Genomic DNA, 26,046 nt, shown 5'->3' with positions numbered 1-26,046 from the left:
AAGGAGGAAGTTTGTGACATTAGGAGAGAAGTGCTTGTAAATATATTGTATTGCTGCTCAATAAATGTTCACTAAAAATCATTATCATGACACTTACTTCACTGACTTATTAGCAGTCCCAAGTCAATCATTTAACTCTTTGCCAGGAACCCTGGTCAAGCCCTCCAGCTCTAAATGGGAAATTCGGGGGGGCTTTGAAAAGCATGCTGCAGAGAACGGTGGTGGGCTCTGTGTACTCTGGTTCTTTCTCCCTAAAATTTTATTTTCCCTTCCCCTGAGTGAAGTCCTAGCTGATCTGCTTTTTCTTCTAATAACACTGCTGTGATGTTGGTTTGATGCTTAGATTCCACATCTGGTAGCTGTGAAATCCCAGGGACCTGCCTTGACCGCCTCCCAGTCGGTGCACGAGCAGCCCACGAAGGGCCTCTCTGGGTTTCAGGAGGCTCTGAACGTGAGCTCTCACCGTGTGGAGATGCCGCGCCAGAACTCGGATCCCACCTCTGAAAACCCGCCTCTCCCCACTCGCATTGAGAAGTTTGACCGAAGCTCTTGGTTACGACAGGAAGAAGACATTCCACCAAAGGTAATATTACTGGGGTTTTTATCGACATCACCATCATTGTCATCATTGTCTGTTATTATTATTCTTCGTTTGTTTTGGTCCCTCCTCATTCCCAAGCTAAGAATTGGATTGTCGTTTATCATTTCTGATCTCCGTTTTCCCCAAAGAAATGGAGGCTCAGGTAGACTGAATGACTTGGAAGCATATATCCTGTATCCAGAATTAGAACTCGCAACCCCAAGCGTTCCAAACTGTTCTTTTAACTATCCATCTTAAGCAATAGAATAATATGGATATTTTCATCGATGACTTAATCTATGTCTAGACAAATTTTAAATTTCTAGATTAAAAAGTAAGGAATTTTTTTATTCCTATTTTTAATAACCCAAAGTGAAAACAGGTTTCAAATGTTCAGAAGATAGTAATGCTCTTAGAATATTTTAGTTGGCTCCACTTAAGGAAAGCTCCTTCTAGGCCAGGTTGTGATTTAATTCCAGCCTTAATTGATTACTGAGGATTAAACTCTAGGGTGAAATGACCAGCCATTCCACTGGTTTGGTTTCATTTGTTTTGTTTTTGCCTATACCAAGTTGTTGTACATTCCAAAAAATGTCCTAAAACGTGGCCATGCATCTCACTACAGACAACCTGGAAACATCAAAATACTGTAGAAATGTTTGCATCAGATTCTTCCCGGTTCAGGATTCCCCTTTCTCCTGAGCTCAGCATAGGAGCTATGACAAATGGAATGTCCCACAGTTTCCAGAAATCGATGCCATTGTTGATTCCAGAAAAAAATAAGACCTTTTGACCCAATGATTTTCAAATATTTTTCCTCTCAGAAGGATATTATACCAGGATTTCTATTATTTTGAAAGTGAAATTAGCTGATAATGGCTCTTTTGTTGTTGTTCTCATCTTGTGGAAGCAGAGATGCCATCAGAAAAGGTTATTTATGGAGCAAAGTTCAATCTAGAGAATAGGATGGGCAGAGGAGCAGACAGGAGAGCTGGGGAAACATTTGACGTTATTGGTCCACTCTCTAAAAACACGCAGGCACACACTTATAACTCTGGGAGGATAAATTTAGATCAATACAAAGATTTTAGGTTTTAATAATTCATTAGACTGTCTCTCTCTACAACTGTTTCAGTTGACCAAGTGCAAAAGGAAAACTAGTGAGAGTAATATTTAATTTGAGCAGGTGGGAACACTGATTCGGTTATTCTGCTTCCCTTTACTGACTCATCTTACTAGGTCTTTATCTTAAAATGTATTATAATAGCCAATAAGATCTGTATTAGTGTTAAATATCATTTAATATACTAAACATAATATTAAAGCAAAGCATAATTTTAAAATACCTAGTACAAAACATAAACCTACTTTAAAAGGGCCTCCAAAAATAAATAAAAGTTGAAGCACCTGATGAATGTTTAGCCCAGCCAGCTGTCACAGGAGATGTACACTTTCATTTCCTAGTCACTTTTCATAAAGTAAGTTTTTCCTCTACTCTCCCCTCATGTTGGACTCCTTTGGTGCACTTACCAGTATTTGATTTCATTAGAAAATGTTTCCTAACATGAGGCATACATGAATTCTACCTTAGGCCCTTGACAGATAAGGTAATGGTACGTTTTCCTACCGTACCTCACAGTCTGACTGGTATTCACATAGTTCTTTGAAGACCTTCCAGTATTTTCAGTATTAGTCCTGTTTTGTATCACGTTTGCAAATTGACCTTCCAAAGTTCAGTGTTGGCGGTTTGTTTTTAATTAGAAATTGCAAGTTGATTAGAAAGTAGAACCGTTCAGGATCTATTGCAGTAGTTTTTCTGAGCTCACTAACACGTGGCTTATGTCCCAAGTTCTAGCCTGATACCCTAATTTCTCACCAGACTTCATAATTTCCTTACCTGTTTATCAGTTGTATTGTGAGTTAAAACTGGAACTCGGTTTATCTGGATGTCTCATCAGATGCAGTTTCCAATGATCAGCTGAGTTAATGATACCCCAGAGAAATTTCTGATATCTACCACTCTTGTGCAAATGAAGGGAATCAATTATTTTAGCCCAGTGAATCAAAATAATCCACTTGGTCTGTTTCTAAATTTGTTTTTAAAATTGAGCACTTTGTACTCCCTAATGGTGGCTGAAATGTGCCTCATGGCCTTTCGTTTGATTTTGTTTAGGGAGTTAACTATTTCTTTGAGAAATGCAAGATGTTTCTTTCCTGTTTCGTATCTCCTGGCAGATCTTAGGAAAGGAGTAGCTTGCTTTTCAGGCGGAACCCTGTGGAAGCTATTTTATGGAAAATATCTCTGAATTCTGGTTTCCTTTCAGGTGCCTCAAAGAACAACTTCTATATCCCCAGCATTAGCGAGAAAGAATTCTCCTGGAAATGGTAGTGCTCTGGGGCCCAGACTAGGATCTCAACCCATCAGAGCAAGGTAAGGGAAGGAAGATGGGTAAGTTGAAGGGAGAAGTCCCCACCTACCATTGTCATTGTTGCTTTCCTTAAAAAATGTCTCTGTTCTTTTTTCACTTCAGAAGCATGTTGGCTGGCCACCCAGACTGTAAGCTTTGGTGGACCAGACACATGTCTTTTATTTCTTCAGTAGCCTTTCACAGAAATCAGTGTACAGTGAGGGCTCATGAATGAACGAGTCAGTGAATCACAGGGTCAATGAATGAATCAGCCCAGAATCCAACCAGGTTTACCTTACTCGGCAGTTTTTTTTTTTTTTTTTTTAAACATCTTTATTGGGGTATAATTGCTTTACAATGGTGTGTTAGTTTCTGCTTTATAACAAAGTGAATCAGCTATACATATACATATGTTCCCATATGTCTTCCCTCTTGCGTCTCCCTCCCTCCTACTCTCCCCATCCCACCCTTCCAGGCTGTCACAAAGCACCGAGCTAATATCCCTGTGCCTTGCGGCTGCTTCCCCCCAGCTATCTACCTTACTACGTTTGTTAGTGTGTATATGTCCATGACTCTCTCTCGCCCTGTCAAAACTCACCCTTCCCCCTCCCCATATCCTCAAGTCCGTTCTCCAGTAGGTCTGCGTCTTTATTCCTGTCTTACCCCTAGGTTCTTCATGATATTTTTTCCCCTTAAATTCCATATATATGTGTTAGCATACGGTATTTGTCTTTTTCTTTCTGACTTACTTCACTCTGTATGACAGACTCTAGGTCTATCCATCTCATTACAAATAGCTCAATTTCATTTCTTTTTAAGGCTGAGTAATATTCCATTGTGTATATGTGCCACATCTTCTTTATCCATTCATCCGATGATGGGCGCTTAGGTTGTTTCCATCTCCGGGCTATTGTAAATAGAGCTGCAATGAACATTTTGGTACATGACTCTTTTTGAATTTTGGTTTTCTCAGGGTATATGCCCAGTAGTGGGATTGCTGGGTCATATGGTAATTCTATTTGTAGCTTTTTAAGGAACCTCCATACTGTTCTCCATAGTGGCTGAACCATTTCACATCCCCACCAGCAGTGCAAGAGTGTCCCCTTTTCTCCACACCCTCTCCAGCATTTATTGTTTATAGATTTTTTGATGATGGCCATTCTGACTGGTGTGAGATGATATCTCATTGTAGTTTTGATTTGCATTTCTCTAATGATTAATGATGTTGAGCATTCTTTCATGTGTTTGTTGGCATTCTGTATCTCTTCTTTGGAGAAATGTCTATTTAGGTCTTCTGCCCATTTTTGGATGGGGTTGTTTGTTTTTTTGTTATTGAGCTGCATGAGCTGCTTGTAAATTTTGGAGATTAATCCTTTGTCAGTTGCTTCATTTGCAAATGTTTTCTCCCATTCTGAGGGTTGTCTTTTGGTCTTGGTTATGGTTTCCTTTGCTGTGCAAAAGCTTTGAAGTTTCATTAGGTCCCATTTGTTTATTTTTGTTTTTATTTCCATTACTCTAGGAGGTGGGTCAGAAAGGATCTTGCTGTGATTTATGTCATAGAGTGTTCTTCCTATGTTTTCTTCTAAGAGTTTGATAGTTTCTGGCCTTACTACTTGGCAGTTTTTTAAACATGGGAGTAAGACTGCAAATAGAAGTCTGGGTGCAGCGCCCCTGACCGTTACTTCAGAGACCATTTCGTGAAGCCAGCCCAACAAAATGGCCTGATCTGAGTTGGTTTTAGCATCAGGCCAAGAAATGTGCCGTGGGAGCTGTTGAGACAGTAATTGCCATAGAAATGCTGTAGCCACCAGCTGCAGAACTTCCCTAGTTCGGCAAATTACAGAAGAACTAGTTCTCATGAGGAAATCACCTCTGGCATTAAGGAGCATCACTGAAAAACAGTGATGCTCCCACCGTTGCTCTGTGCTCTCCTAGAATTTTCTACCGACCCTGTATATTCCTACAATCAGGAAGTTGCGTCCACCTACTGGTTGGTGTCAAGTGCTCAAGCGAAGAAGCTGGAAAATAAACAATATCCTTACAGTATCTGAGCAGATTTTATGTGGTAACAGATGCTGTTTGCTACTGTAGTCCATCAAGCTTCCCTCAGATATTTCATGAAGAGTACACTCCTTTTTAGAATCAACTGAAATAGCAAATGGCCTCTGCTGAGACTATAAAAAGGAACTTGGGCAGGCTGTTTTATCCGTCTTCATTGTGTCCATGAGAGCACTCTTGCTAGTCAAAGAGAAGGAGAGACTGAAAATGAAGGTTATGACTATTTGTACAGATCCTAAAATATGGAATGCTTTTGATCATAAAGCTTTCATTTTCCTCTTCACATGAAAAGCCTTAGGAAGGGGTCAGTCCATAAATAAGATGGAACTGCACTAAAAACATCCATCCCTTGAGGGCAAAGAAGCTAGCTCGTCTGAGTGGAGTTGCCAACGAGCAGTTTTTGTCCAGTGACTCGTCAGGTTCACGCTGAGCTGGTGCTGGGAGCAGCTGAGGAAGCCTGGAGCGGACTGTGACCAGGGAGCCAAAGGAATGTTAGCCTGGATTGCCGGCCTGAACTTTATCAGTCCCCCTCTTCGAGCGGTGATAAGCCCCCAATTATCAGTGCTTCTTGCTCATTGGAACCCTGCCTTCAAGGCTGTGTTCATTAGATCAGTTGTTTAGAAGTTTAGTTGCTACAGATCAAGCATCATTTCAACTTTAAATCTTTTTCCCTCTCTCAACCAAAAAGAAAGAGAACTGTCATTCTATAGCCAAATAAAAAGCAGCTCTTTGTTCCCTCTGAAATGTTATTTTAATGATATTAAGGCCCTAAGATAACTGGTGTTTGATGGTCAGTGGTTTGCAAAACATGTGCTTTTCCCTTGGAACCTCTTAAACATTGTACTTTTTACAAAGAATGCAGACCTTGTGAAGACAATGTTTTTCTGCTTACAGAAAAGGTAGAGAGGAAATGAGCTAAGAGGTAATAATTATTTACCTGCAATGAAAGTCAGAGGCATTGCAGGGGAGGGGGAGGATGGAGAATCCCTATCTCTGCCTTGTGGAACAATCTGCCCAACAAGCCTGTTCCTTGCTGTCACATATCTCTAAGTGACCAGCATTTAAGATGTGAATCAGGGCTTCCCTGGTAGCGCAGTGGTTGAGAGTCCGCCTGCTGATGCAGGGGACACGGGTTCGTGCTCCGGTCCGGGAAGATCCCACATGCCGTGGAGCGGCTGGGCCTGTGAGCCATGGCCGCTGAGCCTGCGCATCTGGAGCCTGTGCTCCGCAACGGGAGAGGCCACAACAGTGAGAGGCACACGTACTGCAAAAAAAATGTGAATCAGACTTTGCAACTCTAGATTGGATTGCATTTTAAAACGTTTTAGGATTTGGAATATTTACTGTGCTAGAGATGGCTTTAGTTCACCTTTGTTGCATAATAAAGCGTGCCAAGACATAGTGGCCTGAGATAGTAACAATTCTGTGGGTTGGCTGCAAAGTTGTTCCACTGGTCTCACCTGGGCTTGCTTCTGCAGCTGCACTGAGCTGATAGGCCAGCTGTACCTTCACGTGGTCTTTCATCCTGGGCTTCTTGGCTATTTGGTGATTTCAGGACAGCATCCCAAGAGGGAAAGCCCCAATACACAAGCACTTTTGAAGCCTTTGCTTCTCTCATCTTTACTGATGTCCCATTGGCAACCACAAGTCACATGGCCAAGCCCAGAGTCAGTGTATAAAGGAAATACACAGGGGCACAGACAATGGGAGATGTGATTCACGGGTGAAAGGAAATACACAGGGGCACAGACAATGGGAGATGTGATTCACGGGTGGTGGGAGCGGAGTGGGAGGGAGGCTGTTACTGGACATAGAGACTGTCTTACTTTCTATCGGTTCTAATAAAGTCCTCATAGTTCTTTTTGTACCATTTGTCAGACAACTGCCCAGCCATAAAGCCATAAAAAAAAGGGTTGCTTTTAAATATTTTGTCCTTTGCAAAACTGTATAGACTCCCAGATGCCTTATACTGCCTTAAATGTCAAGGTGACAGTTGAGTTTAAATCATGATTTGATTTGTTCATTTTTTAAATTTCTGTTTTAAAACCTTCCATGTACTTTAACATTTAACTTTGATTCGTGTGTTCTTTTAAAGCACATTAAAATTTGATTAAACAAGTACATTCAGAGTATGAAGAGATTTAAATTAATCCAATAACACCCAGTCAAAACCCAATGACTAAATGCTTAATTTCAAAAAATAATTCTCCATCCCATCCCAAACCTGTCTTCTTATGGCTTGTTTGTTCTCATTTGCTGTGTCATCAAAGAACAAAGTAAAATGAATTTTGGTGGGCAGCCAGTTAATTATAGACTTGGCCCTAGTATTTGGGCCAAGAAATCACTTTGTAATCCTAATTTTCTGTTTTGACTTTTTTCTATGACTCAAGTAAACGGAATAATTTTCACTTTACTGTGTGTTTTATAGACCAAATAGCATTCTCTGCAGGATGGCAAACGTCTGAGCTAAAAGTTAGCATTTAAAGAAATCTATATGAATGTTTTCAAGTTTTTACACATTTGGATCTCAGTAGGCTCAGTTAGTATATGAACAAGGGAAATCTGTTATTTCATGGAATTCTTCTGAAATTGATCCCCGCTAAAAGCATTTATCTCAACCCCCTTGGCCCCTAGGCCAGACTAAATTACAACATAATAAGGAAGAGAAAAATATGAACAGTGTGACATTTTCTCAAAACACTCATATTTTACCAAAAAAGCAAATAAGGTAGAAAAGCATTTTAAAGGTTTCCCTCTTTCTATGTGTGGTTACCTAGACACTAAACACTTCTTTCAGACTCCAGCAGCAAAAATAGCACCCTATTAAGATCAGCACCCACACTGTTTAGCTCCAGTTGGAGGGGGCCTTGTACTAACAAGGCCCAGGTCAGGGATCTAATGCCCATGGGATCTAATTAACTTCACACTGAAAGAGGCCCTTGAGCCCCAGTCAGAGACGCAGGCTCATCCCGCTGGTTCTGCTGATGCCCAGGCCACTCTTTTATGCCAGGACAGCCCTGGCCTGGGCCTTATCATCTAACGTGGCAGCAGCCTCCTATCTGGTCAGCCTGCCTCCATCCTGACCAGTCATTCATAAGCCGGCCCTGGAGGCCCATGTTCTCTGCCAGACTTTAAGGCCATTGCTGCATAAACCACCCATTTCTTCTGACGACCCACTTCTCCGGGGTTTCCTGATGCAGACTTGGTCCCCAGTCAGGGTGGCGTCCTCTTTACATCAACAAGCCCCAGGAAAACCCCAGTCGATGTCTGCTCTCACTCTTCCCCCACCCCCTGAAGCCTAATCAAGTCCTGTCTCCTTCCTGACACCACTGTTGACCACTCCAGGCTGCATGCCTTGTTTCGTAAACTGCAACACCATTTGCAGATGCTCGCACAGCATATGGAGTTTTGCCTTGCTGTCTGTTGTCTCCACCGCACATGTCTCACCTCTAGGACTATGTTGTACCTTGACTGTCTGCCCTGTGACCTGTACTCTCCTCCATCCCTCAAACTGGTCCACTGGTCTCACAAAGCAGGTATTTAATAGAAAGGTTTTGGTTAAATGATCAAAGGAGTGCTGTATTCGAGCAAAGAGCTGGATCCTGCTACCACACCACAGCTGCCAGGGAAAATACTCAGAACTCACTGAACTGTATTCTCTTCGTAGATTTTTTTTTCATACAAAGAACACTACATTACATCTCCACAAAATGAGAGCAACCACCAAGAAACCTTAGTATGCCCATCACCCTTGACCCGTAATATAATTTTTAGAAAAAATATTTTTAGAATTTATTAATTATACATAAATAATTCTTGACCACTACTGTTTAATGAAAGAGGGCAGTGGGGAAGAATTCATTATTTGGGAATGAAAGGAGATAGGATTGTTTCTTTTTGAAAAAAAAAAAGAAAAATTTGAAAGGTGGCATATTGCAGAAGTATCACACATTTATCATTTTAGGTATTCTCCAAACAGGAGGGAGGGTATTTCCATTATGGATCCAAATCTGTTTCAATCAATTAAATGCTAACAGTTTTCACAAAAATAATTACTACTCAAAGGAGTGCCATAAAAATATCAAGAATTGGGCTTCCCTGGTGGCGCAGTGGTTGAGAGTCCGCCTGCCGATGCAGGGGACACGGGTTCGTGCCCCGGTCCGGGAGGATCCCACATGCCGTGGAGCGGCTAGGCCCGTGAGCCATGGCCGCTGGGCCTGCACGTCCGGAGCCTGTGCTGCGCAACGGGAGAGGCCACAACAGTGAGAGTCCCGCGTACCACACACACACAAAAAAGAAAAACCCAAAAAAAAAAAAAATATCAAGAATTTTTAAAGTTTTCCTTAAGTTTACCAACACTCACGTCTGCAGTCAGTTTTACTGTTAGGTTGACTTAGCAACCCCTTTACCATAAAAAATTTAAGAGGTGAATATTGTCATAAATTCTACATTTGTATGATCAAAATTAATAAATTATAAGGACATATTTTATTTTCACTTGTTTTCCAAGACCACCAGCCATGTCTTCCAATAACCCAATATTTAAGAATTTTTGCATCTCGACCAAATATTTTCGCCAAATACGTTACTGCGAAGCAACACTCTTGTGTTTTCAGAAAAAAATTATTTGCTTTAGTTGCTGCTTTAATGATGCCACTTTGTGGCCAGATTTTAACAGACCAAACTGCAAGTGTCTCAAGGGAAGGGACCATATTATTTTCACATTTATACCTGAAGCATCTGACACCCGACACAGTGCAGAGTACCTGTTACCCACTTAATACTCCTGAAATGGGCAGAGCAAAAGGAAAGCATAGAATTACATTTTTTAAATAACATCTTTATTGGAGTATAATTGCTTTACAATGTTGTGTTAGTTTCTGCTGTATAACAAAGTGAATCAGCTATACATATACATATATCCCCATATCTCCTCCCTCTCGTATCTCCCTCCCAACCTCCCTATCCCACCCCTCTAGGTGGTCACAAAGGACCGAGTTGATCTCCCTGTGCTATGCAGCTGCTTCCCACTAGCTATCTATTTTACATTTGGTAGTGTATGTATGTCCCTGCCACTCTCTCGCTTCGTCCCAGCTTTCCCCTCCCCATGCCCTCAAGTCCGTTCTTTACATCTGCGTCTTTATTCCTGTCCTGCCCCAGGTTCTTCAGAACATGTTTTTTTTTATTCCATATATATGTATTAGCATAGGGTATTTGTTTTTCTCTTTCTGACTTACTTCACTTAATTTTTAAAAACTGCACTAAAGCAACAAGAAACAATTTTTTACAAATTAGTTAGCTGTTCATAATAAAGCCTGGTAAGAATTCAGTGAGATGGATCATCTCATACGCTTCAGTGAAAACTGGCAGTATGTTTATACATTCACATACATATATATGTGCACATACATACCTAAGTTCATGCCCTTCCACCCAAGAATTCCAGTTCTAGGAGAGATGTGATTGTGAATATTTGTATGCATCTAGATGGTTATTTCACTGTTATGTATAATAGCAATGTATTGGAAGCACCTAACAATAGAAGAATGGTTGAACTCATTTATCTATATAATGGAATACTATGCAGCTATTATTGTTTTTAGAAGCATAAGAAGCTGCTCTCAATGCAGTCTAAAGGGGAAAAAAGGCAAGACACAAAATTGAATATACAGTGTGCTTCCATACATACAAAAGAAAAAAGACTAGAAGATAATATTCCATCCAGTAAAATATAGTTGAATGTCTCTTGATTCAGAGGTTGCATGCATTGCTTCCTTATTTTTATCTTGTAATATTTTCAAGTGTTTTACAATGAGCATAGGAAAAGGGTTTAAAAGAAAGCCTCCTTTGAAGATTCACCATTTCAGAGCTAATACGTTTGGTGTGATGACCCAGGAGTTGGGTCAAGAGTTCTTCCCGTCCAGATGCAGAATCTGGCCAGGAGCTCCACAGAGGATAGCATGACTGTCATTACCATTGACCCCTGTAATGCAAGGTCATATAGGTACTCTCTTTACTCCTTTGTACTGGGGATGGGACTGGGCTATGCTTGTGTCTACCAGTGGCAAGGTCTTGAGAGTGTAATCTCTGTGCTCTGCTTTCCACGCAGCAACCCTGACCTCCGGAGAACTGAGCCCATCGTGGAGAGCCCCTTGCAGAGGACCAGCAGTGGCAGTTCCTCCAGCTCCAGCACCCCTAGCTCCCAGCCCAGCTCCCAAGGAGGCTCTCAACCTGGGTCACAAGCAGGATCCAGCGAACGGACCAGGGTTCGAGGTAACGCTTTCCCCTACCTTTCCAGGACAGCATTCCCTGAGGGAGGAGAGCCATGCACAGGGAACCAGATTACTTCCTGACTTCTAGGACTTCCGGTCCTGGCGTGGCCACCACTGTGGGATGCTAAAGAGCCGCTTAACTCCTCTCAGCCTCAGTCTCCTTAGGGGAGTGTACCACCAGTTATATGTGTGACATCAGTGTGGACTAAATGCTTTCTAATTGCAGACACCATTGTTCTCCAGGGAGGTCACAGAATATTGGTCTTACTTGAAAATGTAGTCATCAGTCACCTGCATTTCCATTTCCATTTGATTGATTGGTTAGAGTTTCCCAGACCCCCAAGTATCCTCTTCCCCTTGTGTCAACTGTGTTCAGAATACAAGGTATTTTTCAAAGGGAAAGTTAATAAAGGCTAATGTAGAATAAATGTACACTTGAGAGAAGATGTAAAATCTATGACTTAAAAAGTACACTTGAGGGCTTCCCTGGTGGCTCAGTGGTTGAGAGTCCGCCTGCCAATGCAGGGGACATGGGTTCGTGCCCCGGTCCGGGAAGATCCCACATGCCACAGAGTGGCTGGGCCCGTGAGCCATGGCTGCTGGGCCTGTGCATCTGGAGCGACGGGAGAGGCCACAGCAGTGAGAGGCCCACGTACCGCAAAAAAAAAAAAAAAAAAAAGTACACTTGACTCTTCTAGTTTTTCCTATTAGAGAGGTAAAAATTAGCCTCTCTGACCACTTCATTCAAGTTATTCTTCATTGCTTAGTTTTCATTAATGAGGAAGCTTGTGAAAAACATTAATGTGTCCGGCTAATTATACATGATAACCTATTGTTTGTAGCTAATCAAAATGTACTCTTTCTGCACAACCTTCTTCAGAAGATAATTTGGCCTCCAAGTAATAAAGACCGGGATTTTTTTTTTTTTTTTTTAAGACCGGGATTTTTTTTTTAAGTGCAATTTGGAAAACACTTATAAATTACTCTGCCTCATGAAAATCACCAGTTCTTTATTCTCTCTTAGCCTCTGCACTAGACACAATTATACTTTACCTCCTAATATTTCTTTGAGTAAACTCAAATGTATGTACATTTTGGAAAGGTCGATGTCAGACATGCAATGCTTGTGTCTGTGAATTGGGATAGGAACTGGCCTGTGGCTGCCCCTATGTGCAGTCTTCTGACATCAGTGGCACCACCCGGAGCTACGTATACTTTTGTTGCCTTGATCCAGATATAAAGTTACTTACTTTGGAAAACTGCCATTCGCTTACCTTTTTTCTATTCATAAGCAACTTAATTTGCTCAGTTAGAGCAAATGCTAAAGAAAACCAAACTTAGGTATACCATTTTAATTCTCTGATCTGGTTCAGGTTTAACTCTTATCTTCTTTCCTTTGGCCTTTAGTTTTCCTGGGTTAAAAGCACTCATATCCCTGGCGTATCCCTACCCAGGAAAGACCACTTTGAAAGCAAACAGAAGAATCTCTCCCACCTTAGATTGCTTCTTCTCTACCAATAAGCTCATAAATCGGAGGGATGCTCTTCACTTGTAGCTGTCAGGCAGCCCTCCCCCAGCCCTTGCTCTAATACCTCTATTCTAGGGCACTTCCACTTTGTCACCAACACTCTCCTTCCTGCCCTCACCCTAGACAACTCCCCTTTCCTCCCCCCATTTACAAATCGTTCCTCCAAATAAAACAGGTTTCTATTTTTTTCTACAACGTTCAGCAGAAAAACTTATCCTGATGGTTAAGTGGTAAAGGAAGAAATCAAACAAAGGATGCTAACTCAGAGGCTGGTTTAGTATAATAATTGGGAATAGGACTTTGAGAAATCATACAGAATCCCAGCTCTGCACATGACTTCAGTGTAACCTTAGGCTAGTTGTGTCATCTCTCTGTGTTCAACTGTCGTACAGGAAAACAGTGCCACGTCATTGGGTTGGAGCAAGGATTCAACGAGACAATTGACATAGAAAGCGTTTAGCACTGAGCCTGACACAGAATTAGTGCTCAGTAAATGGCGGTGCTGGCTAGTTTTTCATATAATTACCAGTGACCTCCAGGTTATAAGACTAAATGCGTATGGCTGATTTTGTTTGCCCGAACATTTACTGATTTTTCACGGATGTGCTTGAGGGTTTGCCTAAGTGAACGAGGTGTCCGCTGAGTCATTTCCAAGGCTGACTCACCACAGAACTCCAGAACTTGAGCCAACACCTTCTGACGGTCATTATCTTTCTTGGCCCTCTGTTTTTTTTTTCCTCTAGCCAACAGTAAGTCGGAAGGATCACCTGTGCTCCCCCATGAGCCTTCCAAGGTGAAACCTGAAGAATCCAGGGAAATTACCCGACCTAGTCGACCGGCTGTGAGTGCTTTTCTCTCAAACAGTTTTGAACTCTTTTAGTTTCCCAGAGAACCCGCAGGAAAAAGTGGTTGGGGATGCACTCATGACTATGAAACAAAAAATGTTGAGATTAATAAGAACGGATGCTAGGAGCATCTGGAAGGAAGTCATACCTGATTAGGAAAGAAATGAACAGATCTTGGGTTGCTTATCTACTTTTGGTTATTTTGCCGATCATTAGCTCTATGTTACTGAATAAAACAGGAAGAGAAATAACTCACATTATTCCATAATTTCTACTCAGTAGCTTTAGCGAAAAGATGTTGAAAGTAACAATTAAGAATATGTGGGCACTTCCTGTGGATTTTTCTTGTATATTCTGGCCTTTTCCTATATTATTTTCCACATGAATTAATATTACAATTTTTCTGCTGCATTTCTGCTGCTCTAGGACTGTATTTTCTAGACCAAAACTTGATAAGCATGGTCTGATAGGGGGCTGACAACCTGAAATCTAGCTTCATTGCTGTAACACGTCAGACCCCAAATAGCCTTAAAGGAAGAAAGAAGGGGATGGAGGCTGAAAGTTGGAAATTAATTGGGAATGAGTTATTATATACTTATTTTATTTAAATTTCCCAAGAATCTTTTCTGTGAAATGGATGTGAAGATGTTTTCGTTTACTATTTTTTTACATTTTAAAGTAAGGAAGTACGGTGAGGGTAACAATGAAGGGCATTCACACCATTCTGGGTTGAGGCTCTTCTTGCCCTTTTTGCATTTATCAGTTGTGTACTAACAATTTCCATTCTGTGTCTAACCTGCTGCCTTTCTTCCGGCTGTTCCCCCTCATGTGGATTCTTCTGGATTGGTTTCCTCTTATCTCAGAGCTATAAGAAAGCCATAGATGAGGTTAGTATTACCTTTATGCTTGGTCATGCTTTCACAAGATGTAAATATAAACTGAGGCTGATATTCAGAAAGGTGGCCAATTGGATCACAGATGAAAGCTCGTTCCTTTGGAGTGGTCTGCTGAGAGGAGAGCCCTTTCACAGAAGCCAGCCTGAGCCCCTCAGACACTGTGTATAGCTCCAGAGACCTTCCTTCTAGCCAAAGTGTCACTTTTCCAACGTTCCGGTCTAGCTAAAGATAAGCATCGGTGCTTTGTTACTGGCACAGTTTCTCATCCTAGTATCTTCCAGTAGCAAAGCCTGAGCTTTTAACCTGCACTCGCCAGCCTTGCTAGGGGATGGCAGTTTTACTAACAAAGAAAAGAGACATCATTCTAGGGTCGTCCCCATTTATAGTGTGTGATTTGTGAACAAGGAGTTACCGGGTATTGTTAGATTAATTTGTGGCACATTAACTACAGCATCAGCAGCAACATCAACTTTAGTTAATGAATCCTGGCGAGTTAAGTAACTTGATTTCCTTATCTGTGGTGACATTTTTCCATTAGAAAAATATATGGTTTTGCCCATCTTAAGTAGCTTGCTAAGAAGGATGACTGCCTCACTGCTGTTTGTCAGACCTGCATTAATACAGCATAGTGGAGTTGTTTGGGAAGAGAGAGGCCTTCTGCAAAGAGTCCTAACTGCATGGAATCTGAAGGCCAGCATTATGGCTTTAAGGCTGAGCACTGTTTTTGTGAAATGATATAGAAAAAGCACAGGCTTTGGGAGTGAACAAGCTGCCTTCAAATTCTGGCTCCCCCGATAAATAACTGGAGCGGCCAGTCTCACGAATTCTCTGGGCCAGTTTCATCTGTAAAATGGGGATAAAAACACCTGCCTTTCCTCGCTCACAAGATTGTTTAGGTTCACTCAAGATCATGAGTGCGGGAGCATTTTCTGAAGTGTGAAGTGCTATGTAAAGCCAGGGCCTGAGGCGTGGAGCTATTCTGGTGGAAGAAGCATGTTTCTATGTGTCTGATCTTTACCAAAAAGCATCACCTTTTCAGAATTATGACCGCCTCACCATTCAGAGTGATTTAGAAAGTCATTATCATAGTTAAAGAATTATTGCTCATATAAAAAAAAGAGATTCTACATGTCTACAGTGTGTGGATGGCATTGTAGAAAGAAAAAAGGGAAATGTTTTTCATTGCTCTGTGCTACAGCCTTCAGGGGTTATCACAGATTTTATCAGTTTTCTCCCAAACAGTTCTGGTGCTCAGGCTGCCAATAAAATGGTCGTGTGTTTGCACAACTCAAGGTTTCCTCGTATGAGTCCAGAAATTAGCTTGGAGGTGGCTGTCATGAGGGAAAGGGCTCTCATGGATTTCATCTGGTTAACCCAGGATAGTTTAGGCTTTTAAAAATTGCTTTATTTATTTCAGGATACTCTAGCACACTGGACAGAGATGAGAGGTAGGCAACAGAGGTACAAATAATTGAGGGGGTGTAAGCTGTACACCAAAATCTCTAGAGCCACGGATGGCTGGAAAAAGCCCTCCACGTGATTCTTCTAACCCTACCCCTTGAGTATCACTGATCCAAAACACAAGATTCCTTGGTTCTACCTAACCCAGTGGTCCTCAACCAGGGATGAGTATCCCCCCGCTCCAACTCCCCTTCCCTTAGGAGACATTTGGGAAAGTCTGGAGTCAGTTTGGTTGTCACAACTTGGAGGTGGGAAGCGGTGCTGCTGGCATCTTGTGTGTAGAGTGGAGAGATGCTGCTAAACAACCTACAACGCACAGGAAAACAACCTACAATAGAGACTTATCCACCCCAAATGTCAGTAGTGCCACAGTCAAAAAACCTTGAGTTAAATCTCTCTCCCATCTCCATTCCTAGGTTTTAAGATGGCTTCCATCCACCGTGACTGATACGCCGTTTAGATAACCCGAGTTTGAAATGAGCAGTCTTAAAATGCCAAAAACATATTGCTTGTTATTGCTAATTTAATTATTTGAGTTCCATAAAAGTCAGTCTGGGGGAGTGTCCGTGCCTTTGGCACTCCTTCCTATGGAGCATGAGATTGTACAGCGTAGTCTGTGATTATGTAATACAACCCTCCAAAATAAATATTCATTTTACTTTAGCACAATTAAATAGATGTCATGAAGATTAGATACATAAGCAAACACTGGCTTTACCACCACTGTTTTATTGTATGTAGAAATCTGACATTCCAGAGCACATCCATAGACTGGACAGAACTGGAACAAACCTTTTTTCCCTCAGTTGAAGATTCGAAGTCAAGTGACTTCCCCAAGTCATATCTTTAGATTTCCTAAAAAGGAAATGAATTATTTTAATATGTAAAGAAAAAAACAACTTTAAAATCTTTAACTATTATTTCAATAGTTTAAAAAATTGAATTAAAATTTGCATAAACTATATTGTTTTTAAAAAGATACCCAAAAGAGCACCTTTTAAAGCAGAGTATGCATAATTGTCAGATTAAATAAGCCTTTTTGAAAGAAAAATTATATCAAGTTGATTCTAAAAAGTGTTACGTGAAAGAAACCTTTGGGTGAGAGCCCCTTAACTATCTTTACTCTGTAGTCAAAAAGCTTAACATTTTGCCATATTTCTTTTTCAGTTATACATTCTCAAATATTTTTATTGTAAATAGCACTTTTTCCTCTTTTTCATACTTTTTAGCTCCAGGCTTGAGACAGTCAAGCAATAAATTACCACAAAAACTCATTATATGGAGAAGATTGGTATTGTCAGAAAATAAAACATATGAAAATGGACCTGAACGCAATGGTGTCAATTTTAGATCATGTCTCTTTCCTATAACTTTGCTATTCTAAGTTTTTCCAGGGTGGACGGATAAGGAACAAAACTTCAGCTAAACACACAGACTATGGGCAATGGAAGATTAATTTTCTTTGGCTGGGGTATTAGTTTTGAGTTACTCATTATTGGTACCTTGGGATTTTCATATATGTCTCACCTGCCAAGCTGTTACCAATTAAACGTAAAAGGAATTTGCAATTATTTCTAAAGTTTCAGGAAAGATAGCTTTTTAATAACACAGAAACAAAAAAAAAAAACAAAAAAAACCTCTAATTAAAAGTGAGGGCTTCCCTGGTGGCGCAGTGGTTGGGAGTCCGCCTGCCGATGCAGGGGACACGGGTTCGTGCCCCGGTCCGCGAGGATCCCACATGCCGCGGAGTGGCTGGGCCCGTGAGCCATGGCCGCTGAGACTGCGCGTCCGGAGCCTGTGCTCCGCAGCGGGAGAGGCCACAACAGTGAGAGGCCCGCGTAATGCAAAAAAAAAAAAAAAAAAAAAAAAAAAAAAAAAATGAAATTATAAAGCAGGTCAGAGCTTTAAAAGTGTTCCTAAATACAGTGTTTGGAGAAATTTAGGTGATTTTAACAAGTGAGAGTTACTTTAAATCAATGGACTTTGGACCAGCTAAATATTTCTAAATAGTTTTGATTTTTTAAAATCTTCTTTGTCTTGCTTTGAAATGTCAGTGATAAGGAAAACCAACCCATGGGGAAAATGTATTATGAATTTAAATAAATCATAGTTAATATTATTATATTTTACTCAGAATTACTGACATTAGAAATAAACTCTCTTAACCATATTCTCTCTTTAAATTATAATAAAAATTTTTTTAATGACAAGTAACATTTTAGATGCTAGTTGTATTCTTTGATGAGACATACATGGTCCTAACATAGAGAAGGAAAAATACAAAATAAATTTATCTAATTTTTTAATTATTTTATTGGTTTGGAGGATTATAATGTCCTTTTCCATTAATTGCTTTAACAAATATCTAAACTGTATTTTCCCAATGTGCTCAAGTGTAGCATACCCTTCACTTTCTCGACAATTTGATAAAGATAAACATTGGCAATTGTCAAGAGGAAATAAGAAGTAAAAAGCTGAAATCTGAGCATTAGCTTTTCTTATTTTGGCCCATCACCAAAGAAACTGGAAATAAATTTGCCTAAAATTCTGTGTGGTAATTTTCCTCTTCATTCATGGTGTACATTATATTTAAACAGTTTGAGTCTTTTTAATACAATTTTATTTTCACTTTCATGGATGGGATAACTATATCCACTGAGATTGAGGCCATGTAGTGTGTGCATGTGTGTAAAAGCCCAGCAAGCATGTTTGGGTGGAAAATGCACAATTTGAATTTTCAAAAGCTTCCCCTTTCCAAGGGCTTCAATTCAAATGACTACAGAACAAATGTAAAAGTTGTCATTGCTGTCCCTTTGACTTTTATGAAATTAGAAAGAAATGAATCCTTCACTTAACACCTTGAACTTTCTAAATTGCTAGACCAAATAAAAAACCCGAGGCATTTTCTGTCCTTAGTCTTAACCAATACATTAATGCCTCACATATAGGCACCAGTAAAGAAACGGGATGATCTGTTGTCTTCTCAAAATAAAATTATATTTATAATTTAATTACACACATTTATCACAACTTTTCTTCTAACCTATCAGGATAGATTATCAGATGTCATTTAGATCACCTATATCGCTCTAACCTTACATCAGGTGAATTGGGCAGATACATTTCTGGATTGAAATAAAGAGAGAATATGGCCATGAGAAAACTGTGGGATTTAGTATCTTCAAATGAGTTTCTTTCTCCCTAATCCCCTGTCTCTCACTGAATGCTCTGATTCCCACATGGGTCACTAATATAGGGAGAAATGGTAAGACTGATGTCAAATTGCTTTTTCTTCACTTGCATGCTGTGTGCCAAGGGCAGTTTAACCCATGTAAATGAGAGCGGCCGTGCTTTAGCAGAACTGCTTCCCTCTGCATTGCTCTGAAAGCATGTACAATAAAAGGTAGTCAGATCTTCAGCACACCGCCTGCCATGTGCCTGGTGATTAAATACCACCTCATCACATCCATAAGGCTAAAGGTTTCATCATACTCATGGAAAACTGAAAATTTACCTCTTCCTTTTGGTGTTTGCACATTCATTTCAGTATATTCTCCGCCAGGGTTTCTGCCAGGTGACGCAATATAAGACAAAAGAAAATGAAACACCTACCGTTCTGGAAGAGAACTCTTTTTTTGTTTTTGTTTGTTTTGTTTTCTTGTTGTTCCTCTTGATTAACTCAGCTCTGTGGCTCTAAATTTCAGTGGCACTGGGCTTCGGGGTGGGCCATTATTTGATGTGGTGCCTCGGCTGTCCAGGGAATGATGACACACCAAATGAGTCATTGTAGCAGCTGGAACCTTGGGAATTGCTCTGTTCTGTGACTGATGCTAGATTTTGGTACAGTAGCAATCATAAGAGGAGAAAGTCCATGACTATGGCTTGGGCAGGAGTCTCAAAATACTGGGGAATAATTTCTGATCCTGTGGGTAATTAACTATGAGGGTGAGTTGACCAACTTCACCTTCCCAAAATAAAATGTGAACCCAGTGTTTGTATATATGTGTACACACACAGGGCACATACACATACACACACATGCAGATTCAGAACCGAACAGTCTCAGTCTAGCAACTGGTTGTGAACAAAGTTTAAATTTATTTCATCTTTCTTTTCTAGTTTCTCCGCGCTACAAACATCGTTTTCTTGGTTTCATGCAGTAACTATGTTTGTGACAGTTCTATAGAGAGCTTTTTTTTCTTGTTTATTTCTTGTTGCTTGAGCCGGAGACTTGCTGAGAGACGTCCCTTCGGTCGTTCTATAATTCATATACGCTGGACACGCTTTTCTCTTGTAGGATCTGACGGCATTAGCCAAAGAATTAAGAGAACTCCGGATTGAAGAAACAAACCGCCCACTGAAGAAAGTGACGGATTACTCCTCCTCGAGTGAGGAGTCGGAAAGCAGTGATGAAGAGGAGGAAGATGGAGAGAGCGAGACCCAGGACGGGACGGTGGCTGTCAGCGACATACCCAGACTGATGTAAGAGACCTGCGTTTTACAATATTGCTTCTGTTTTTTGTTTGTTTGTTTTTGCAGTACGCGGGCCTCTCACTGTTGTGGCCTCTCCCGTTGCGGAGCACAGGCTCCGGGCGCGCAGGCTCAGCGGCCATGGCTCACGGGCCCAGCTGCTCCGCGGCATGTGAGGTCTTCCCGGACCGGGCCACGAACCCGTGTCCCCTGTATCGGCAGGTGGACTCTCAACCACTGCGCCACCAGGGAAGCCCTGTTTCTGTTTTTTTATGTTTTGGTTTTTTGGCCCCGAGGCCTGTGGGATCTTAACTGACCAGGGATCGAACCCACACCCCCTGCTTTGGAAGGCAAAGTCTTAACCCCTGGACCACCAGGGAGGTCCCTCCCGGGACCTGCTTCATCACTGTAGGCCAGGAGAGATTAGGTCTCCAAGACAAAAGGACAGGAAATATGAATTAAATATAAGATCATTTATGAGTCTCGGGCAAAGTTGACTTTGGGGATTCACGTTTTTATTAGAGCATAGTTCTATATTCACCCCTCTCCCTAGACACAGTTACTTAGAATATGTAGCATTTCTAGGACTGCATATGCTTTGTCTAAGCTGTTGTGGCCTTCACCATCCCTTGGGTGATGCTTTCTTGGTTCCTGTCATCTCTGGGCAAGTGATACTGACAGCCACACCCTAGAACTAAAGAGCAAAATTATAGGCAATGGCATTTAGGGGTTAAAACTGACAACATGAGACATATATTTCACTGTCACCACCACCACTAAGGTGGAATGCAGGAGGCAGCATGGGTTAGCATCCCAGCAAAACAATCAGGAGTGGAACAAACCTGCAGAGAAACTTCTGAGTGTTTGACTTAAATACACCCCTGATTTTCTACTTCATCTTCTCCATTGTCTCGTTTATGTGATCCTCTTTGCTGCAGCCTGTGACTGCACCACGTACAGTCTTCTTTTTTAGGTATTTATAGCTACCTAGCTTTCCCTTAGTATTTACAGCCTTTACTTCTCTTTTCTTTTCCCTTTTTCTCATCAGACTGGATCCTAGAAAAGACCCTCTCCTCTTCCCCTATTACTTCCCCAATTCAAACAAACATATTCATACAATCACACTCACATACATCTCTCATTTCCTCTCCCAAATAAACACAAGGTGCCCAGCCCTGGTTTGCCATAACTTTGATAAAGAGCAATGCTAACTTTTCCATCTTCACTCCTCCTTCATTTCCATTTCTTTGACTCAGCTACCACTGTTGGTCATCACACCACATTTACTCCCTATAGAGAAGATGTCATTTCAGGCCACAGATTACAGTCCTGTCCAGCAGAGGTTGGCGAGACAGGGCCTCCCAGTCTGCAGGAAATGTCATCCATTGATTAACGATTGTTACATACAAGCAATTCTGAGAGACAAGTCCAATTATCATAGCTGAAAATCCATACTTGTTATTTTACTGCTGATTACCCAGTTATTGACAACCACAAATATGCTAAAATATGACATTTGGAAACAAATTGCATTAAATTGCTTTTTTAACAGCAAATAAAGTTGTTCTAGAGGCAAAATCACTAATCCAGAACATTGCCACAAAATATGCTGGTCCTTTCAGTTTTTGTCTTAACTCAGCATTGGTTCATTCTTCTAACAGATGTTTTGAATTCCCTTTAAGCACTGAGCATACAGCTATGAGGGTGGATTGTGAATTTAAAAGATTGGTAAGACTTCTTCTGTGTGCTAGACCCCATACTAAGGGCTTTGAGACATTCAAGAAGTGCGGACATGAATTCTGCCTTCCAAAAGTTTACATTCTAGTTGGAGAGAGACAAAATTATACATGGAGAAGTTCAGAGTAATATAAATAGTTGGAAGAATAACCAATAGCCTTGGAAGAGATGTTAAATCGCATTTGGTTTTTAAGCCTCCTGTCATATTTTGTAAGACTCTTAGTGGTATTTACCCTCGTATCTCTAAAGGCAAGTCCATCTCTTCCCCCACCTTTCTAAAATGGCCTAAATATACCATGCTGTGCTGCACTTTCTCTGCTGTCTGGCACTCTCTTGTTCCTTTAGAAATCACCTATCATGGCCCAGCCCATACAGGCAGAGCCCATCCCTTCCTCTGTGCTGCATGGTGTCTCCTGTGCATTCCTGCCATTTCATGGAGTACCTTGAATCAGGTTATTTATTACATGTTGTCTCCCTCTCTGGGCTGTGAGATCCTTGAGGGTGAGGATTGAGCCTTATTTACTCTCTACTCTTAACACCTTGCCTGGTGTCTGGAATAGAGCTGGTCTTCAGTGACTTTGATTTACACTTAACTGCACTGCACTGAAATTGCAAATCCTGGCTTCAAAGTGTTTATAGCCTAATCCAGAGGAAAGACGTGTACACAAATAACTGTCATCAAGGTAAAAAGGAACACAGAGTGATGTTAGAATCCCAGGTTGGGGGAGTTGAAGCAAAGGCACAGAAGGTTAAGTCTGGTGGGAATATAGATGGTATGAGGTGGGGAAAGTCTGGACTAGTGAAACCAGACTGGGATCATGTAGCCAGTGGGGAACCGTCGAAGGTCTCCTGAGCTGGGGAGTGACATGATTGGTGCCACGTTTGAGAGAAATCATTTCATCAAAGTGATTTGGAAAGAGAACAGGCTAGATACTGGTAAAGGCATTCAGAGGATCTATTACTGTAATCCCAAGAAGTCATAAACGGGCTCTCATTGAGTACTTATAGTGGAGGCAAAACTTGACGTGGCTCTTGATGAATTGCTAAATTTTAAACAGATTAACATGACTGTCCATTAAAGAACATTTAAAATATGTAATTGTATATGAAACATACTCAGAGAAGAAACGGGATACAGATGTGTGTATGTGTATGTGTGTGTTTATTCCAATTTGCCAAATATATGCACTTTTGTGAATATAAAATATTGGGTTGGCCCAAAAGTTCGTTTGGGTTTTTCCATAAGAGCTTACGGAAAGACCCAAACGAACTTTTGGGCCAACCCAACATATACAGTCTGTTCTGCTACAGCATGAGAAAGTTCATACTATTAAAAAATCCGTTGTTTCTTTAGGAATAAGACATTTCGGAGTTAGACTCCTTCTTACATACATTCTTATCATCTTTATTGTCTACTGTTAAGGTAAACCGTCACATTTTGTGCTGTATTTTTTAAAGCAAAAAATTACTATATTATATTAATTATATAAATATATTGCAACACAGTTCACTATCACGAAGTCTATACAAAAGAGCTTTTTAGAAATAGAGCACAGCCGTTCCGACAAGCAGCTGGAGATCCTGATGTGCAAAACAACAGCTTCTTCTATGTACAGTGTTGGCTTCATATTAATGGTATGAGGTTTAACCTATAAGAGTGCACATAACTAAGATTGTATTCCATAACTAACCAACTGCACTATTTCCCAGTGTCTCATGCATAGAAAAATAATGAGTGAGGGGGAATTATAATAGTGGTTACCTGTGGATTATACAAATCAAAAGGATTTTATTTTATGTATAGCCCCAATTTTATGTTAAGCATGCACTATTTTTATAATCAGGGAAAACATAAAAGCTTTATAGAATAGGAGGGAGGGAACGAAAGGCACGTAAGCTGATTTGCATCAGCGCAGGCAAGCTGAAGAGGCAGCCTTCAGTATCAGTCTCTTCCCTCAGGTGCCAGCACATGCTTCGGATCAGTACATATGAGGCGTGGTCTTCATCATTAGGACCACCTATTGCTATTGCAGTCCCTGAGTTTTGCACAGTCTCATAAAATGCAGTCTGGACATTGAAAGCCACATGTCCCCTCTTTCCCAGTCTCACTAGAGAGCCATGGTTCTGGCCCCGTTCACCAGCCAGGCTATCATCGTGCCCACGCCGCCTCCTGCCTGCCGTCCTCTCAGCCGTCCTGTCCGTTGGTTCAGTCTTTGGTCTGAGTCGTGCTGTAGAAGTGTGTCTGTGGTCGTGCTGTATCCCTAGTGCTCTACAACTCTTTTCATTCCTAGGCCCCATGACTGTCACAGCATATGCTCCAGCCGAACTGACCTTCTCATTATTCTTTCCGAATGCCTTGCACTTTTCCAATGTTGTCTTTTCTTGGAATGACCTCCTCTCCCTCCGTCCCACATTCTCGCTTACATCTGCCGTGCATTTGCGTTGTTTCTTATGCTCTTCCAGATGCTAATCTCTGTAGTTTCAGGAACCGTGTCTTCTTCAGCTTTTATATCCACTACCCAGTGCCAAACCAAGGGCCTTTCATGTAGCAGGTGTTCGATAAATGTATATTGAATTGAATTAAATCAATACCTGCAGGAACACTTTGACAAATCCAATTAGGGATTATTGTTCTAAACATGTGACCTAATTACAGTAAATTTTCTATGGTTTTCTTTCTAATTAGTTGATGTGTTTTGTTTTTCACAGTCTTTATAGAAATTCAGACAACTGATTCTTCCTACCCAGACTCTATATCAGAAAAATAATTTTTAGAACAAAGGATTATTTTAACTATAAAATGTTATAGTTGTTTTAGCCTTAGCGTTTTTAAACCATTGCCTTTTAAAATTATTATTAATAAACTGTATTCTTTAGAACAGTTTTAGAGTTACAGAAAAATTGAGCAGATAGTATAGAGTTCCCATGTTACTCCCTCCACCGACTCCCACCCCCTTACCCCTCCCCCGCAGTTTTCCCTGTTAGTAACACTGTACAAAGGTTATATAGAGTGAAGCAGAATCCTGGGGACCAGTAGCATTTAAGAGGAGCTTATGAAGAAAACAGAGAACAAAGGGATAAAAGGAAAACCAGGGGAAAGTTGTCTCAAAATCCAGAGGAATACAGAAGAATGGGGCAGAGTGATCTGTCATACCAGGCACAGGCAAGAGACCAAACACCATGTCAAAGAGCAATCATTGAAACTGAGAGCTTAGAAATGACTTAGGGGGTTTCCGTAAGGTGCTTGAAGTCAAGTATGAGAAGTAGTCATGTGGGGAGTGAACCAGAGTGTGTTAAGGAATAAACTGGAGAACTTTGCAAGGAGAATTTTAAGGAAAGAGCAATGTAAGTGTGGGTAGTAAATACAGAATTAGGGTCAAGAGAGATGTTTTAATGAAATGGGAGGCAGGAGAGACCTTATCTTGTTTATTGATTGGAAGAAGGAGACCGTAAAGAGAGAAGGATTGTGAAAACACAGGAAGGAGAAGGAGAGGAATAACTTCGAACTGACATTGGTCCTCTGCTCTTCTATTTAAGCCTTCTTACTGAGTTAGAAATACTGCATTGCTAAACTAATTTTTTTGTCTTTTGCCAATCACTTTATGTACCTTATTAGTCTCTCAACCTCCATTAGAATATAATCCTCTGGAAGTTTAGGGTTATGTCTTATTTTTCAGATATTTATTCTAGCGTCTGGTACACTGTATATCACATAACGAACTTTTAACAAGTAAATGAATGAATGAATGCACGAAAGAATTTCTAAGGGGTTGATGAAGATTGACGTGGCA

At 40.8% G+C, this 26,046-nt stretch overlaps 1 protein-coding gene across 5 annotated transcripts in view; it reads left to right on the top strand.

Annotated features, from left to right (window-relative positions):
• Positions 1–26,046, top strand: part of TNIK (TRAF2 and NCK interacting kinase) — a 414,569-nt gene that overhangs the window by 354,692 nt on the left and 33,831 nt on the right. For 3 of the 5 annotated variants that reach the window (XM_032631526.1, XM_032631524.1, XM_032631528.1), the window contains 6 exons: positions 344–583; positions 2,905–3,011; positions 11,156–11,319; positions 13,590–13,687; positions 14,555–14,578; positions 20,346–20,530. In XM_032631526.1, the coding sequence (XP_032487417.1) occupies positions 344–583; positions 2,905–3,011; positions 11,156–11,319; positions 13,590–13,687; positions 14,555–14,578; positions 20,346–20,530 (818 nt within the window). The remainder of the gene's footprint in view (positions 1–343; positions 584–2,904; positions 3,012–11,155; positions 11,320–13,589; positions 13,688–14,554; positions 14,579–20,345; positions 20,531–26,046) is intronic. The other 2 variants (XM_032631527.1, XM_032631525.1) reach the window with 1 other exon arrangement.

Source organism: Phocoena sinus, chromosome 4 (genome assembly GCF_008692025.1).
Source record: "Phocoena sinus isolate mPhoSin1 chromosome 4, mPhoSin1.pri, whole genome shotgun sequence".
NCBI classification, from domain to species: domain Eukaryota; kingdom Metazoa; phylum Chordata; class Mammalia; order Artiodactyla; family Phocoenidae; genus Phocoena; species Phocoena sinus.
Note: the sequence above shows the minus strand (reverse complement) of the source record. Positions and strands in the feature narration are given on the sequence as shown.